Source organism: Populus nigra, chromosome 19 (genome assembly GCF_951802175.1).
Source record: "Populus nigra chromosome 19, ddPopNigr1.1, whole genome shotgun sequence".
Taxonomy (NCBI): domain Eukaryota; kingdom Viridiplantae; phylum Streptophyta; class Magnoliopsida; order Malpighiales; family Salicaceae; genus Populus; species Populus nigra.
Window position 1 is genome coordinate 6,278,558 of NC_084870.1, and position 18,201 is coordinate 6,296,758.

At 37.0% G+C, this 18,201-nt stretch overlaps 1 protein-coding gene, 1 long non-coding RNA gene and 2 pseudogenes across 4 annotated transcripts; 2 read left to right on the forward strand and 2 right to left on the reverse strand.

The window, feature by feature from the left end:
* Window positions 1-1,685: 1,685 nt before the first annotated feature.
* LOC133679923 (uncharacterized) lies at window positions 1,686-11,465 on the reverse strand. Of its 3 annotated transcripts, none has more exons than XM_062102665.1 (11): window positions 8,931-11,465; window positions 8,532-8,771; window positions 7,987-8,116; window positions 7,501-7,653; window positions 6,934-7,178; window positions 6,783-6,861; window positions 6,485-6,691; window positions 5,564-5,799; window positions 4,056-4,134; window positions 3,845-3,982; window positions 1,686-2,474 (listed from the first exon to the last, which is right to left on the reverse strand). In XM_062102665.1, exons 1-11 carry the CDS (start codon window positions 11,153-11,155, stop codon window positions 2,319-2,321), a joined length of 3,888 nt encoding a protein of 1,295 aa, XP_061958649.1. In that variant the 5' UTR covers window positions 11,156-11,465; the 3' UTR covers window positions 1,686-2,318. The 3 variants fall into 3 exon arrangements, with proteins under 3 accessions (XP_061958649.1, XP_061958647.1, XP_061958648.1); XM_062102663.1 differs by having other exon boundaries at window positions 6,783-6,864; window positions 8,931-11,464; XM_062102664.1 differs by having other exon boundaries at window positions 6,783-6,864; window positions 6,934-7,175; window positions 8,931-11,463.
* Window positions 11,466-12,578: 1,113 nt separating this feature from the next.
* Window positions 12,579-13,932, forward strand: LOC133679202 (glucan endo-1,3-beta-glucosidase-like; annotated as a pseudogene).
* A 554-nt stretch (window positions 13,933-14,486) lies between these two features.
* On the forward strand, window positions 14,487-16,046 carry LOC133680143 (glucan endo-1,3-beta-glucosidase-like; annotated as a pseudogene).
* A 525-nt stretch (window positions 16,047-16,571) lies between these two features.
* Window positions 16,572-18,173, reverse strand: LOC133679433 (uncharacterized). The gene is made up of 3 exons (XR_009836166.1): window positions 18,020-18,173; window positions 17,125-17,185; window positions 16,572-17,014 (listed from the first exon to the last, which is right to left on the reverse strand). It is a non-coding gene; the product is annotated as an uncharacterized LOC133679433 (long non-coding RNA).
* Window positions 18,174-18,201: the final 28 nt, after the last annotated feature.

An 18,201-nucleotide genomic window follows, 5' to 3' on the forward strand; every position in this document is an offset into this window, starting at 1 on the left:
TCTATATACTCTTCCATGCCGCCCTCCTGTGTTAGCTTATTGAATTCCTCCATGATATCATCTCTACTACCAAACCGACTGTATATGGCTTTTAAGAACTTTTTGCATTCTAGACTAACATCCAGTCCGCACATATATCCTTCAAACCATATTTCTGCCTTCCCTTTCAAATACAGGGCTACTATTTCCACCCACTGTTGCAATGGAGTTGCATTGAGTTTGAAAAACTTGTTGCACCTTCTCAGCCATCCTCTAGAATTGTCTCCTCGAAATGTTGTTAGATCCATCCTAGGAAAACCTGCATTAAACATTGCTCTCTGCGGTTCCTGTCCATAATTTGTATCTCCCCTCGCATGGCCTTTTCCCCTAGAAAACATTCCTTCAGGGCTGCCCCTTGCTGGCGTCTGTAGTATACACCTGGAGGTACTTCCCATCTCTTTTCCAGTCATGTGGTGAGCAAGAAATGCCTGGAACTGACTTGATAACGTTTCAATTTGAACACTAATCTGATCAGTCTTCCTACTTTGTTCCCCAAGCTGCTCCTGCCATTTACTTTGTTGATCGTTCAAGGACTCCTGAAATTCTTGTTGAATGATCTGTATTCATTCCTCTAGTTTCTTGTAATGTTTTTCCACGCTTTTAACCATGGTGTTAGATCTTAAGGCTCTGATACCAATTGTTAAGATTGCTTAACAAGTGAAGAAGAAATGAGGTGAAGAACAGAGGAATTGTTTAGAGAGAATATGAGAGAGAAGAGTTGAGACTGAATTTTCTGTGTGTATATTCTATATCCAACTGATATCCTTCACGTGTGTTTTATAGTAACAGGAATCACTACTAACTAATTATTCTAACTGACTATAACTGTTGTAATAACTTGCTAACTAACTATTAGTAACAACTAACAGAATTAACAGCCATCAAGGGTTGCATGCTGCAGACGTTATCAACTCTGCAACACCCTTAACTTCATATGCTGCACCTTTCTTAGAGACTAGGTACGGAACAAAATTGAGCCATGTCATGCCTGTAACTAAAAGCAACTCCCAGCCCGATAAGAATCCATAGCTTAAGTAACAGTTATCTTAATGAAGGAAATTGTATATCTGATAGCTATTGTTAGCATATCTCTTGGAAGTAGAGAAAAGTTGAGCATTGATTCAGACGTGTATATTTGAAAGGATCAGCAAGTTGCTTCAAGCTACCGCTTCTCCTGCTAAACCCGGCCTCTCATCAGTTGTGAGTAATTTGGTATCAAAGCCACAACAACACTGCAAAAACAAGGGTCAAATTTCCTTGAAATAAACTACTAACCATTGCTCAATAAGAGTACAGACACAGTACTACTGTTTTATTAAAACACGACTTCCTGCATCTATGGGAAGGGTCACTGGCAAAATGAAGCATATCCTGCTCCATTAATTCTATTATTTTTTTGTTCAATGGTAAGGATATCCTATAGAACGATTTTAAGAAAGCATTTTCACCCAAGATTTTATATTAATTTAGTTTTATTTTTTCAACAAATTAACTCATTTTCACTTCTTTCTATTTTCGAATCCCAACCTGCCCTTTTGCCACTTGACATGAGATAGCAGCCATATTATCCCTTACCCCTCTTTTAAACCTTGTCATGAAAATGAACACATTAAAAAAAAAAAAACAAAATAGGATACTCCAATAGATAGAACTGAAGTCAAGGTATTCAAATGGAAATTTAATAAAAGGTTAGGCACTTGGAAATGGTGTGAGTTTGGGCATGCCACTCATAATTAACTTACATACAATCACTAGACGACATTAAACTAAGACCAGTACATCTAGGATTCACCTAAAGAATTCATCTAACCAAAGTCCCATATAATTTCCAAGATATTGGTTTAGTTTCTTGATTGCATTGTCAACTTTTCATCTGTACAAAGCCGATGCATTTACACAACTCGGACAGTTAGCAATCTCTTCCAGAATTCAACCTTCACGCAATCTGACATCTGACAATTACCTGTCAAACTTTCAATACAAACCAGCTCTCCTGTACCAAATTAGCTAGCATGTGAGAAATCCACGATTTTTGGAAAGGTTTTCAATGGTTAGGCGGTTCTCTGCATTTAGGTTGTCAGTTCTTAAGCATTAGTAGGTATGATTTCCCATCTGCAAGACCTCTGGATCAAAGATGCCGGCCAACCACCAGACTTGCTGCCTGACTTACAGATGGACTAACTTGATCAGGGATCTCGAGATTCTTCTTCTCATTCATGCCACACAATTGTCATCAAAATCTGTTAAATCAAGTGGATCCTGGCTTTTCATTGGTTGAGTTACCGACCATGTGACCTCCAAACCCCCTTCCAATGTCTCCTACTACTGCTTTCAAATGGATAATTCTGAGGTTCTGTATGTGTTCTGTATGTACTGCTTCCACTTCGTTTCTTTGGGTCATTCCTCATCGCTTCTTCAAGATCATACTGTGAGCGCTGCAAAACATTGTATATTGACCAAATAAACACCGATTTTTCTCACAGAATGGAAATACGAACCACAACATACCAAGGCATTAATAGGTGTACAGCAAAATAAGCAACTTATCCTCCAAATGAAGGGCACAAGTTATGCTAAGCGGTAAAAGAATTCACAATGATTTGTTCCAGTTTTTACATGTAATAGCTGAATTTATGAGTTTAAACATTTTTATTATATTTATCAAAAAGATTGGGCAAGGCCTAACACGAAAAGGGCAGGCCTGTATGATCTGCAAAGGAGTATTAATGGCATGATGATCTATGATGTTAATTACTGTGCAGCCAGTTAGGTTGCAGTGTACTTTTCCAGGGAACGCACATAAGAAAAGTAAAAATCATTATTCAGGGCAAAGGGAGCTACCAAATGTCCGACAAACAGCGTATTGTTTAATAGATAACAAGTCATGCAGATTACAAAAAGAACACTTCTAATGACACAGAGCAAGCAGCAAAACAAGTAAACAAGAAGTATAAGCATGCAAGCATCCCAGCAAAGGAAACACCATGAACAAGAAAGAGAGACATGCAGGAAGAGAGTTAAATTTGTCAAAACAAAACTAAGTGCATTATGATTCTTGATGTTCTTGTTCGGAGAAATTAAGCATGATTGTCATCACTAGACCATGAAAATGCAGCAAGTGTCTTAGCTACAAGCACATAAAGCAACATCATATTTTCACATTAAATAACTTCATAGTCAGCCTTGCAATCCACTAGTCGTTGTGTATGTTAGAACAAGAGACATGCAGCAAGAGAGTTAAGTTTGTCAACACAAAATTAATATATTATGGTTCTTCAAGTTCTTGTTCAGAGAAATTAAGCATGATTGTCATCACTAGACCATGAAAATGCAGCAAGTGTCCTAGCAACAAGCAAATAAAACATCATATTTTCACATAAAACAACTTCAGCCTTGCTATCCACTAGTCATTGTATACATTAGAACTTGGTTTTCCACATAACTAAATGCTCTCTACTTCACCTCCTTTTCTTCTCTTTTTTTACACAAATAACCACAAAAAGAATTTGCATAATTTTCATTTTATAACAAACCAACTATTTGAAATCATTGGAGACGGGGGGCAGTATTGTAAATTGTAAAAGAAACCAGTGAGCAACACACTGACACCCATATTGAGGCAATGCATCTTCTTAGACTAGCTCAAAGAGTACCTTGTTAGCAAGAGAAAATACTTCGGAACATAAGTTTTTCCCCATTTGGGAGGGCAAACAAATGATTATCAGATTCACAGCAATATTAAAAAGCTGAGCCAATAGAAGATGTGGAAGTATAATAGATTGCATAATAGAAACGTGCATGAGACCTTAGCAGGGTCTGAAAGCATGGCATATGCCTCTCCAATCATTTTAAAAAGTCTGTCAGCATCCTTGTGGACTTCTTCTCCTATCTCCTTCCACAGGCCATCATCTACATTATCACTTCTTGCCAAGGACTGACCAGCCTACATCAATAACCAATGTGTCAAAAGGGTGAATCATAATATGCATATCCATAAAGTAGAACATGTAAGAAACCTTGTCAGGATGGTGTCTAAGTGCAGCTTTGCGATATGCCTTCTTAACTTCTGATGCTGAAGCAGAAGGTTCAATTCCCCTGCCATCATAATTTGATTGGTAAACAATTTTATACCCCACATTTTAAATGAGTCTTAAATTTAAAGCAACAATGTGATAATAATAATAATAATAATAAATAAATAAATAAATAAAGAAGAAAAGTGGAGCAACAATAATAATTTAGTCTCTGTGATTTTGAAGTAATTGTAGGTGTCCTAGTTTCAGAAATCATAAGTTAATTACCTAACCAATATTATTATTGTTGTTGTTGTTACAAAGGAAAGACAAACCCGACCTGAGACCTATTGGGGGAGGGAGACATGGATACCAATTGAGTTACAAACTCATTGGCAGGGGTGGGGCGCGAACCAACTATGAGGGGGCCATGCCCCCCAACATTTTTGAAAATTCAGTAAAGCCCCTTCAGAATAGTATATGTTTCATATAAGCCACTATAATTTTATAATTTGGCCCCTCAAAAAACATAGTTTTTTTGTTTTCTTTAAAGCCCTATCCCCCACAACTTTAGTCACGCTCCACCCCTGTTCAATGGCTCCTTACCCAGCATCGACTGTTAATTTACTGAAAGATTGGTTTGATATTTTTTAAATACCCAAACAACCATTTTAATTTACAGCCTCATTTCTTTCACCCAGCCCTCTATCCCTCTCTCTAAAATTCAACAATCAAATTCTGAATCGAAAATCTCAAATCCACTATCAAAATTCATAATTTGGTGTAAGAGTGATTCTTTTTTTCTTGTCTCTTGTGAGCCTGGGATGTCTTGAGTTTTGTAACGCAGTCTAGACCTATCTTCTTCCTTGATCTTCAATTTTGGATAACAACATATATGCCTTTGTGGAATAGGAAATAGGCAAGGCTTGCAAATAACAGAAGTGAGAAATTAATAGAGAAAGAGAGAGGGTCTTAAGGCTTTCAGTTTTAAAATGCTTCGTAGTAGTTTAATTTAGAGAGAGAGAGATGAAGAAAAGAAACTTGGGTTAGGGTGTCACAAATGAGATTGGAAAATCTGGGTGGGAAGGAGGCGTGCTTTGGGAACAAATATTATTAAATTAATGACAACACGGCATCTCGTAAAATCAACAGTCAACTTACAGACGGACAAAATTATAAACAGGTTTTAAAAGGCAGGCTAAATATAGGATTTTTTTTAAACCAGATGCAACTTAATCACTAAAAGTACTGGCACTAGATGACAATGACATGGGGACTAGCTTAACCTCAGCTCATTTATTTCAACATTTGCTTAAAAAGAGTGATCATAAATCATATATCATATATCTCTCACATGCAATGGAGCCACACAAAAGACTACTCTCTGATATAGCAAACAACTACCGTCCATGATCAAAAGATTGAATAGAAACCATTCATATTCCAGCAAATGATAAGACATTATAAAGAGATCAGAACATATGGAACTTCTAGGATCAAAAGTGACTTACAGAATGAGGTACATATTCAGAGGAATCTCCTTTCTGGCTTCTTCTTCTATGGTAGAGAGACGTAGGCGAGCTTGTCTTAGATCATTTGCCAAGTTTGTTATTCTATCAGAGTGCCCAAAATGTTTAGTTTTCTCCTCTGCTTGCTTAATGAGAATAGCTACCACTCTCTGAAGATCATTAGCTGCTTGTCCATAATCCCTTATCATCTCATATAAAGTGGCTCGTCTAGAGATTGCCTAATAAAGCATGGAGAGTACATCACCAAAAAGGTTGTTCAACTGAAACCCGCGTGATTTTGGCCCTGAAAGTAGCTAAATATACCACTACTCTGCCTAAATTCTCAAACATATATTAAGAAAAAAACCAGTGTTTTCCAAGAAATTTATCATTTTTTTTCCATGGATACGAAATTGTGCATCCAAGGCAGAGCAAATGTGCAGATATCAATTTAGCAATTCAGTAAATTTCACTATCATAAACCTGAATTCTTGATGCAATTTAACAAGGCAAGTAATAAAGTCGGAATATAATTAAATTACCTTGAAAACATGTCAATTTCAACAAGTTCCACAACTTAACTCAAAGCCAGCAATCTTCTTCAGATTGACTTTGGCACCAGAAACAAAAACAATAATGTGATGAATCACCTTCGTAATCAAGTACAATTTTAAAGCTTCAGAATATAAACTTTTGATACCCAGACAGATTTATGCTCTCCCAATTTGAGCAAATCAGAACACTGAGTGTTTTCTCTTAAGAGCTAATTTAACCTTTAAGGCTCCGTTTAAATTTTCTAGTGCTCTTACCAACACCATAAATGATCTGGTTCAGCTAGGAATCGATAAATTGCCAACAGATTCCATACATCATTATGCCAAAAGAAAAAAAAAAGTAAAGGATGACATCGGTTTAGAAGAAAACCTTCAAATAATTTCCATCAAGAGCAATTGCCAGGCTGCAGTCTGCTATAGCATCAGTGATTTGGCCCAGTGCTTTGTATGCAGCAGCTCTATTGCAAAAACAAATGGCTGCAAAAGGCCGTGATTCTATGTTACGGGACAGAGCAGCACTGTAATGTTCAATAGCTTCTGAATGCTTTCCTGCTTGAAATGCTTCATTCCCTGCTGCCTGCAGTTAGTTGTATTTATTCCATAAGATAAGAGATTGAGATACGTCAAACACTATTCAGGGAAAACAATCTAACACAAGAATCCAATACCTTATGGCGTAAGAGTTCTTGTACAGTGGCAGCTAAGGGTACTAGTGATTCCTGTGTTTCAATATCATTCCTGGACAGACTACTGAAGAAACAATACTTTTATCATCATTCAAATAAACAAAATCAGAGATATGTGAAGCATATTACTTACTTCCTTGCAATAGAAGTAAGTTCCTCTTGCTTTTCTAGTGAAACAATAGCCTCCTCCAGTCTTCCAAGATGGAAGTAAGACTTGAAAATGAAGCGGCAACGCCAGATCATAAAGGAAGTGCCCTTTGTGAGTTCAGGACCAAGATTTTCTACATGGTAATCAGCATGTAATGGAGGAGAATTCTTCTTAGCAGAATCAAATGTATGCTCACACAGTTGAATTAACTCTTCATACTTCCGCAGCTGCTAGATGACACAAAAGTTAACCAAGCTCCCACCATCATTTTGTTGTTTATTTGATTCTTAAATAGTGAAATTAGTAACCACACTCATGTAGGATTTGATGTTGGGCTGGATTGGCATAGCAAGTGCCAGCCCAAGTTGTGGTTTTTTGGCAACCGATGTAAACTAATCACTTACTTCATATGAAATGAATTCTAATGATGCAAAGAAAATGAAACATGTAGCTTGCCCCAGATAGTATGGGAGAGGTTCACTTGGAAAGAAACTAATAGAATGCAGTTCACTAAAAATAAAGTTTTAAAGCTTCAGTAAGAGAATTACAAACCATGAAAAGTGACTCTGCTTTCATTTCAAGTAATTTTTCAGAGTACGAACTTATCAACAACCCCTCAGCAATTACTTGTAAAGCACTCTCTGCATCATTAGGTGCTCCCCGTTTCAGAAGTAGAGCAGCATGTTGCATGCACTCAGACACTTTCTGCCAGTCATGAAAAACAGTTAACAGCCACAAAATAGGAAAATCATATATAGTCAATTTAAAAGCAAAGCTTCTTGGCCATGTGGTTTGTGGAGCTGTAACTCTAAACCACTCGACCATGTTGCAAGCTTTGGTAGCAACACAGCAACAAGATACAAGAAGTTCAAACGTGGATGGCATCCAACAATTTAATCAGAGTTAAGTCATATTAATTGTGCATTTCATGCCATTATTTAACTAAGGGTACATGTACAGGGACAATTAGACCACAAACTGAATAAAATATCAATTTTAAGGTCTTATTCAAACAAAACAAATGAAAAGAAAGATTACCTGTGCCTTTTGCAGCCCGTCAGAGGCTTCCACAGCAGTTTTTTGGTCCACGCAGACATCAATGCCTAACCGTAAGCACCTCTTGAAATATTGCACTGCATCTTCAACTTCCCCCAGAGCAAGGTAACAACTTGGGATAAAAAAAAAAGAAGGAAAATAAGCACAGCACATACAAGCAAAACTGCATTTACAAGGAGCTGATATTCAACAAAATCAGAAGCTAATGATTGAAAAAGGGAATTGGCCTGAGAAAAAGTGATTAAAAGTTTAATGAATTACATAGAAGCAAGAGAAGTAAAACTTTAAATCATTTATATATTCCGTGTTTACATCAACAAACAGCAAGATACTAACTCAAGCATACAATGGCAACACAACTTCTGTGTCTAAAATGAGGAAAAAGAGCATATTAAGGCAGCAGTTACCAACTCTTAAGTACAAATAAGTTGAATAAGAAATTGAACTAGCAGTATGTGCATGAATACATAGCAATTAAATCATCAAGTCATCCAGAAAATTTATCAGAAACAAATAGTGGAGCTTACTTTGCAGCTCTGACTTGCACCCTGAGAAAATTGGGATCCATTGCAGCAGCCATCTTACAGTCTACTAGTGCGTCTCTCATTCTTCCAAGAGACATACGGGTAGCCGCACGGTTGCTATAGCACAACATCAATGCCCTGAGACAGCTTCTAGATGTCTCAGTTTTAGAAACACAATTTACACCTTTTGTGTAACAATCCTCAGCTTTAGACAAATCCCCGCTAGTGTATGCTTGGTTTCCCCTAAAATAAAAGGCATGAAAAACATAAGAGCAATAAAATCTTGCAACCATACAGTATGGTTACAGAAGCAAGAGGTAGGTAGATAAACAAGAGAATATATTCCAAATAAGATAATTTTAGAAACAAGATTGACATGAAGTTGACGAGAATGTATCGTACCTTATTCGCCACTTCTCACATGCTTCTTGAGCTGCAACAGATGCAGAAACAGACCCTTGATTAATCTCCTGTCCTCTAAGCAGCTCACGGGTATCCCCAACCACATGTGAAGGACCAGATGAGCCAGCTTTCTTGCTCCGTACAGGGGACAGGGGTGAAGATGGTCCAGAAAATGGTGTAAATTGCAAAGAAGATGATGCATATGAACCTTTGGAATTAGCACTTGAATTGAAGGAATCATTATCAACTTTAGCCAGATTCTTCTTTTTGTGATGACGTTTTGGAGATGCTTGTGCAGTAGAAGAGGCAGCAAAGGTGAAGCCCGAACTCACAGCTGAAAAAAATTGTGTCCTGAGGTCACTATCTAGATTTGCACTTGAACTGGCTTCACTTTCTGCTGAAGCAACCATAACATCGTTGATAGAATCTATTTCCTCATTTGCAGATTTAAAGCTTTCAGTTTCAGCCCCAGAAATAGACTCTTCCAGATAATTTTCAGCTCCAATATTTTTATCAGAACAGTATTCAGAGTTTTGCTCTTTAGTTTCTCCGTATTTCGTATCCTCTTCATTATCCATTTCCTGTGTTGCAACAACCAGATCTTCATCTATTGCATCATTCAGAGCAGCTGGTTGTGAATCAGTTGATTGATGTTGATTATCCAGAGTGAAAGATTCCTCCGATGCAACAGAAGTTTCCCTGGAATTTCGAGCATCAGACAATGTTTCCTGGTATGGTGAAATATCCATTGGTGAATAAGATTCGGAAGCCTCTGGAATTTCTTGGGAACCACCTTCCCTATCAACAAAATCTTGACCTGGCCACAGAGGGACTTTGACATGTTGCCTCAATTTTCCCCTTTTCTTCTTCACTTTCAAGTCTTTAAACTTCGTACTGAATTCCATTGTCGGATTTGATCCTGTGAAAATATATCCTTTGGGATTTGGTGTTTCAAATTCTACAAATGGAGACCTAGCACTGTCTTGCTTGCTTGCAAAACTAAACCAATCTGTCTTCTCAAGTCCACCAGTAGGTGGCACCCTGAACGCATTCCCACCAGCCAAGCTACTGGATGAGAAGGCATGCGATGGCCCTGCAACTCCAATTGGTTGTGCATCGACTTTTGGTTGATCTATAGGTACTTGAAAGCCACCAACATCTGTACCCAGCATTCCTCCTTCAAAAACAAATTCCGTTGGATCACCACAATCATGGAATTTCTCATCCCCCTTATTTACAGTTGGCATGAAGATTCGTGATGAAGAAAATCTCATGTCAGTTTGACTTGAATATTCTCCCTTCACACTTCCGAGGTTCAACTTGCAACCCCTCTCACGTGAAAGTATACTCTCATTTTCTCCACCCACATAACCGCCAGTGCTTTCCCTGCTTCCAAAAGCAAAGGTATCCTTCTCATTGTTTACATTATAAGTATCTACAAAGTCCTTTATGCTCAATTTCTTGATCCGATCAGGAAGTGCATTCTCTGAAGCATCAGCAAAAATATCACTACGCTTTTCACTACTTTTTAATCCAAACTTTTTGATATCTTCAGCTCGAAAACTACCACCACCATTAGTGGCATCCCCGGCCTCTTCAATATTCAATTTCTTGTCTAACTCATCTGATAGCACTGACCCCACATTTCTCCCAATAGAACCGCCTACATTGTCACCACTCTCAAACCTAGCATTTGCACTTAACTTAGACTCTCCATCTACAACTTTCTCCTTATCATCAATGCTCAGCTTCTGCATGCTCTCATCAACACCAAAATTCTTATTACCATCACTCGAAATAACAGAACCACTCTTATCATTCTCATTTACATTAGTTCCACCTCCAATTCTCAAACTTTTCAAGTCCTCTATAATTCCCTTGCTGGAATCCGAATTAAAACCCACATTACTTCCACTAGCTCCAAACAAAAACGCCTCATTACCACCACTCCCAGAATCAAACCCAGTTGAACCAGAACCGCCCAGTTCAACACGACTCGTATCAGGTCGAAACGGATTGAAACCAGACCTAGCCCAGATATCTTCATTGGCATTAAAGTTCTGGGGATTTGATTGCCTCCTAACTTTTACCAATCTTGGCCTCGAAAGACCACCTTTGGCTGACGATGATAACGATGATCGAGAGCTAAAGTTTGGATCTTGGTTGCTAAATTGGGTTGAGTTTGAAAACCCGGAATTTAAATTACCAAAATTTGACGGATTCATGCTGGTTTCTTGTTTTGATTGGGGATTTTTTTGAAGTTAGATAAGAATAACAATAAGAGGCAGATAGAGAATGAGAAAGCTGACCGTTGATGTAACTATTAGGGTTTGGAATCTGAGCTCCGGTGTCTAGCAACGCCGGTGACATGTCAATGCAGAAGGAGTCATTAAATCGAACGGTGGAGAATAGGGTGGTGGAAACTTGATGATCAAAGAGGTTTTGTTGTTAGTGGAGAAAATGATGGGGCTTTTTTTCACATAAATAATTGGGCTCATTAATTAAGATGTTTTTGTAGTAATAAATATTTTGGGGGGGTTTTAATTTAGGTGGCTAAATATTAGGAAGATTATTTGTATGTAATTTTGTGTGTGTTATATTTTATATGTATGGTGCTGGTTTGGTTACCCTTATCTAAAGGAATTTGAATGGATTCTTTTAAGGTTTTAAATTTTAAATTTTAAATTTTAATTAGATTTAAAATACACTTAGTTTTTAAAATAAGGGAAAACTAATTAATATTTGTTAAGTGGAGTATTTCGGATTCATTTGTATGTTAATTAATCTCTTTTTTTAATAATTAAAAAATTACAATTCTTATTTTGATCTATTGCTTTTAATTTTTTTTCTCGTGATTTAAATCTAAAAAACTTGATAATAATTATATAAGTTTTAACTCAAATATACTGATTTTATATGAGATAAAGTTGTGTTTGCTTTTAGAAAAAAAATTAATATTTTTTTAAATTATTTTGATGTATTGATATTAAAAATAAATTTTAAAAAATAAAAATATATTTTAATATATTTTTTTAAAAAATACAATTTAATAAGTAATCTCCATCATAATCTATAATGAAAAAACCTAGTTTTTGTTAAGGGTCACAAGGTGAGAACTTATATTATAATAAAATCTTTACTCAATTCTTCCCTTAAATGAGTTTAAATACACTATGATAAAATCAAACCTGAATTTATGGTTATTTTTTTAGAAAAATTGATGGTAAGGAATATTTCAGACTAGTTTGTGTATTATCATAAACTTTCTTTTTTTTCTAAAACCTCTACATATACATGGTATGTTGAAAGAGAATTTAATATTTTTTATGAATATTTACATGTTAAATGTAAGAGATGATATCAAAATGCTAAGAAATTACGAACACCATGTTATATGCATACATTATTTTTTAAAAATAAATCAAAGAATACCATGTTATGGGACGAACAGCTGCAAGAAACTGCTGCATTTATCGGGCACCATTCTTGATAGCTCCTTGTTCTTATATTTAAGTAGTAGAGCATAATTTAATCTATGTATTTTAGTAAAATAGTTATTTTTTTTTTTACAAAGAAGATCCTCTTTATATCATATATAATGCCAGTTATTGAGCTCTTGATTTTGTCTGAGGTCCTCACTTGATTCTTATGTTGGTCAGAAATTCAAAGTCTGTTGTAAGAGGAATAGTCAATAGACTAGCTTGTCAACATTGGTTTTTGGCAAGGCTCCATGAATTTCTTTCTGTTAATAAACTAGTTTGTACGGCAGTCATGCTTGAGCTTCCGAGTCCAAAAGACTTGGAGAGCTATTTGCAGGCTATAACTTAATCACACACCCTAAGAACTACTATCATGTATATATCGCAGTGATGGGCTGACGGCTCACTTTTTTCAACAAAACTCGTTAGCATTCAGTTTATGTTGCAGATGCACAATCCGTAGGGGGTTTGCCGTGGAAAGAATGGAAACAATTTGCCATCCGATCAGGAAGTCGTAGGCCTTTATCAAACAAATAGTATTGGAAGGATGCGAATTTATTATCCAAACAGAGACACACTTGAAGCCCTGAGAGGATCAAACATAGAAGTCATCCTTGGTGTCCCCAATGACAACCTTCGGGCCCTTGCTGACGCCTCAGCTGCTACAACCTGGATCCAAAACAACGTTGTAGCCGCTCATCCAATGTCGGGTTCCGCTACATTGCTGTTGGCAATGAAGTACACCCTGGAGATGCAAATGCACGATATGTTCTACCAGCAATGCAGAACATACATGATGCAATAGTATCTGCCAACTTACAAGGTCAAATTAAGGTTTCAACGGCGATAGACACGACTTTGTTGGGCATATCCTACCCTCCATCAAAAGGGTCGTTTAGTGACAGTGCAAATCCTTACATAAGCCCTATCATCAACATCTTAAGGATCAATGATGCACCACTTCTTGCAAATGTGTATCCCTACTTCAGATATACTGACAACCCACAAAGCATTGATCTTAACTATGCCTTATTTACTTCACCAGAAGTAGTGGTGCAAGATAGTCAATATGGATATCAGAATTTGTTTGATGCATTGTTGGATGCTCTTTATGCTGCTCTTGAGAAAGCAGGTGCCGCAAATTTGAGCATTTCTGTATCCGAAAGTGGTTGGTCATCTGAAGGTGGAAATGCAGCAACAGCTGGCAACGCAGGAACTTTCTATAGGAATCGAATTAATCATGTGAAACAAGGGGCTCCCAGAAGATCTGGAAAGGCTATAGAGACATGCTTATTTGCAATTTTTGATGAGAATCTGAAGGTAGCAGCACTTGAACAACATTTTGGTCTATTCCTCCCCGACAGACAGCCCAAGTACCAACTTACTTTTGGTTGATAGAAAAAATAGTGTAGCATTTTGCACCTAATTACTGTTTGAACAAGAGTGTTTGAGCTCATATACTACTTGTGATGTCCTGCCAGGCTTATTCATATAATACAATAAACTTGTTTGCATTCTGCAAATTATTAATTTGATGTTCAAGCAAGTTTCTTGATCCTCTCAAGCGTATACAAACTGGAAGGTTTGCTTTAGAATAAAGGAGAAAACAGAAAAGGAACAGAGGAGGTGCGTTAGCCATGTTTCATGACATGAGATTTTAAAATACTGATCATGTTCAACAAGGGGTGCTTTCTGCATTGTTTTGGATCATCACAATTTTTATTTTTAAGGGTGTCGTTAGTAAATTTATGAGATTTTATATAGAATAAAATATTTTCCTTTTTTAATTACTCTTGCAAGCGATTCATATTAGTAAATTCATGTGACTAGTTTTGGTAGAAAATTTATGCTGTAAACTACTTTAATGTGCATTCATTCGATCCCTATATCCTTGAATATCTTGTCATAAATGTTCGCCGTGAGATCGCCTTGCAGTCTCTCTATATATACGCCTAGAAGCAGGGGAAGCTTTAGAATCTAACACAGAATTTATGTCGACACCGGAGAAATCTTTTAGGGTTTTCTCTTTCTTGTCTTTCCCATGGCTTTCTTTAAAGCAGGTAGTCAAAAAACTAGCATGGCTGCCATTTCCCTATCGTTTGTTGGATTCTTGATGTCTGGCCTAGAAGCTGTAACAGGTACCGTAATCTCTCTAGCATACATACATACATATATATATACATACATACATACATATATATATATATACCCCCCCTCTTACTTTTTCTGTTGGCTTGGGTAGATTGCTATGTGGTGTTGTATGGTTGTAGTTTTTTCCCGTTTATTTCGCTGTTGGCTTGTTTGGAGCCCTTTTTGTTCTCCTCGAGCATCTGTTGATCTTTATACCGTCTTGTTGTTTATTTTTCTCTTAATACTTTCTCTTGAATTTTGAATCACTGATTGCTTTCTAACATATAATCTAACTTTGTTTCCTACTCCAACCAGGTGCTCAATCTTTAGGTGTCTGCAATGGACGGTTGGGCAATGACCTACCTTCTGAACAAGAAGTCGTAGATTTTTATAAAAGCAATAGCATTGGCAGAATGAGAATCTATGATCCAAATCAAGAAACCCTCCAGGCTATTAGAGAAACAAACATCGAGCTTACCCTTGGTGTTCTAATCCAAACCTTCAAGCGCTTGCTGATGCCTCAGCTGCAAACAATTGGGTCCAGGCCAATATACTAGCCTAATCACCTGATGTCAAGTTTCGATACGTTTCAGTCGGTAATGAGTCAAGCCTAGTGATGATGCAGCTCAATTTGTTCTACCTGCAATGGGAAACATCTACAGTGCCATAGCATCTGCTCAATTTGTCAAAGAACCATCTTACCTAAAATTTTAAGTTGTTAGGTGAGCTTCTAGGATATGATTTATATTATTCTCTAACACACCCCTTCAAGTGAAAGCTCTTTAGGCTTAAAACTTGCACATGCTTATTTTACCTTGTGCTTTATATTTATCAAATAAATGAGGATGGTGAGATTTAAACTCGTGACCGCTTGGTCATCAAGGTTCTGATACCATGTCAAAAAACCATCTCACCTAAAAGCTTAAGCTGTTAGATGAGATTCTAGAATATGATTTATATTATTCTCTAACATAATTTATCCTATCCTCCATCAGCAGGTGCATTTAGCACTAGTGCAGGCCCATACATTAACCCAATAGTCCAATTCCTAGCAACCACAGGGGCACCACTTCTTGTCAATGTGTACACCTGCATTAGCTATATTGATAGCCCACAACATATCGATCTAGGCTATGCGTTGCTTAACCCAAAAGGACCTGCTGTGCAAGATGGAGACCTGAATTACCATAATCTTTTTGATGCGTCACTGGATGCCCTCTACTCTGCACTTGAGAGAGCAGGTGGACTCAATGTGGAGACAGTTGTATCGGAGACTGGCTGGCCATCGGTGGGGAATGATGCAGCTACATTTAGTCACGCGGAAGATTACTATCAGAATGTGATTAAACATATTGCAAATGGAACTCCGAAGAGGCCAGGACGGCCAATTGAAACTTATTTGTTTGCCATGTTTGATGAAAACCAGAAGGGTGGCGCTGAAACTGAGAGACATTTTGGCCTCTTCTTCCCCAATAAACAGCCCAAGTACCATCTCCAATTTTCTTAGAAGAGTTCTGAGTTTGGTTTTTAGTTTTTAACTAACCAATGATGTTTTTACTCCTAATTTTAGTAAAGTATGTATATGAGATGCTTTTAAAGCATTTTTAATTCCATTTTACTATTTTTATGCACCTTGCGCCCCTCCTAATTTGAGTACAGCATCATTCTTCCACTAGGTATATGGATTATTTATTAAATTAACTAATATTGGTTATTATTTGAATCGCTAGGATTTTTCTTTTTGGGAGAATTTAGCTCTCTTGATCATGGTTTAGATTCTGACAAATTTGTTCTCTTGATTCAGATTTACTAGTTCAAAGGAGCAATAATTGTCGTGCTCATAATATTTTGATGCTCCCAGTATCATTTTCCTTCAATTTTGATGTTTTTTATTTATTTATTGTTTTTCTTTTAATAATATTGACAACCTCGTACACTTTGAAAAACACCCGCGTTAACATACTCTATGACATTGTGGTGACAAACTACATGATTTTCATGGCTGAAAATGCAGATATTTAGATGGCATACGTACAAAATGATGTTGCAGGGATAGACAACATCTCTCCCAATTTGTAATTGCATGAAGAAGGGTGAAAAAAAAATGGGAGATTTTTCTAGGAAACTAAAACTAAGCAGAACATGAAGCAAATTTAACGATCTAATGCATAGGTTTCCAGCTGCTAGATGCATAATACGGAAATTGTAAGAGCATGCAACATTGAAGCAGCTCTCTAGGGGACTATTCCCTGGACTTTTCGGCCAACAAGGCATTGTATTCCTCTCTCAGGCTGTTATATTTGTCACTCAAGCTCTTGAAAACTTCTTTTTTATCCCCTGAAGGTCCCTTCATTTTCTTCTCCAAATCAAGCTTCACTGAATCAATTTGACTCTTCAGCTCCTCAATCTTTCTGGTCTTCTCCTCGAGCTGTCTCTGCAGTGCTTGCAGCTCGGAAGAGTTTTTGCGTACATTTCCTAAAAGATTACTCTAATGTTAACAAATATTACAAACATCAATTTCCAGAAAATTTTATTAATCTACACACCTTCCTGTTAAACGTTAAAAGGCAGGCATAAAAGGGCACCTGAGAAGGAATTGTTCGAGGGGTCACTGCTGTTGTCCATGCTCTAGAACTACGCTAATTCCTGAAGGAACAAACTGAAAGAAATTTACTACTAGTAGAAAAATAGCGTGATATAAAATGTTTCCAAGGATTTGTCACCCTGTAAATGTTCCTAAAATTACTTTTTTTCAACTTTCTCCATCATATCTTTAATATGTTTCTTAATACATGTATAGTAAGCTCTCTGCCTCCAAAAATTCTGTGTCGACTAGGTTCCAATTATCAAGCCAGAAACTCCTCGTAGAATGTGGCTAAGTTAGATGGACATAAAAGAAAGATCTCAGCCTGACTAATGGTTTCCTCCAATTTCTTGATCCATGTAGCTGTTTTTTGTGTTTAGTTTTCAACCCTGTTTTTCCATGGTAATGTTGCTAATTTTATCTGTCATTGCTCAAAAGAAAATTTAAACGCAGTTTCTTAGAGTATTGCGATAAAAGATGAGAAATTCCTTTCGTCTCAAAAATTAAAGCAAATGGTATGATCATTGCTACTAATAAGAGATCATATGAAATTGCCTGTTAATGAATGGACTGAGTGTGTTAAGAGAAGAAAACTCATTGATTCTTAAGACTCGGCCCATCTAGTGACCTAACTGGGGCATGTCCCCAGCGTGTCGAGACAGGATTCTCCTGTTAGACACATAGCCCATTTATCAACCCAAAGGCCTTCATTTGGAACCATTACTCGGAAGTCACAACAAGTGTATGAACAAGAAGAAGAAGAAGAAGAAGAAGAATTATTTAGAGGGTGGGGGAGAAATTAAAAAGAAGGTGTTTGATCTTTGGTTTTATACGTAGAGCTTCAATATTTCAGCAAAACAGTGAAAAGCTTCTTCATTAATGTTATATAGACTGACCTTGGAGGTGTCACTGTGTTATCCAAGCAAAGAACTGCACTCTTCTTTTCTTTGTGGTGGCCCTTTTACTGTGAAATATTGTGTGCTAATGAATAGAACTTCTTTATATACACAAGCATAACTGACCATGGAAGGTATAGCTAGCTAGGTAGAACATGGGGAAGCCGTGAGGCAAAATCCAA

Coding starts and splice junctions, on each gene's coding strand:
- LOC133679923 (XM_062102663.1), bottom strand. CDS start 11,155: ATGAATCCGTCAAATTTTGGTAATTTAAATTCCGGGTTTTCAAACTCA. Junction 6,865..6,933: donor CTTACTTCTATTGCAAGGAA/GTAAGTAATATG, acceptor TTGTTTCTTCAG/TAGTCTGTCCAGGAATGATA. Junction 4,135..5,563: donor CTGAATATGTACCTCATTCT/GTAAGTCACTTT, acceptor TTATGATGGCAG/GGGAATTGAACCTTCTGCTT.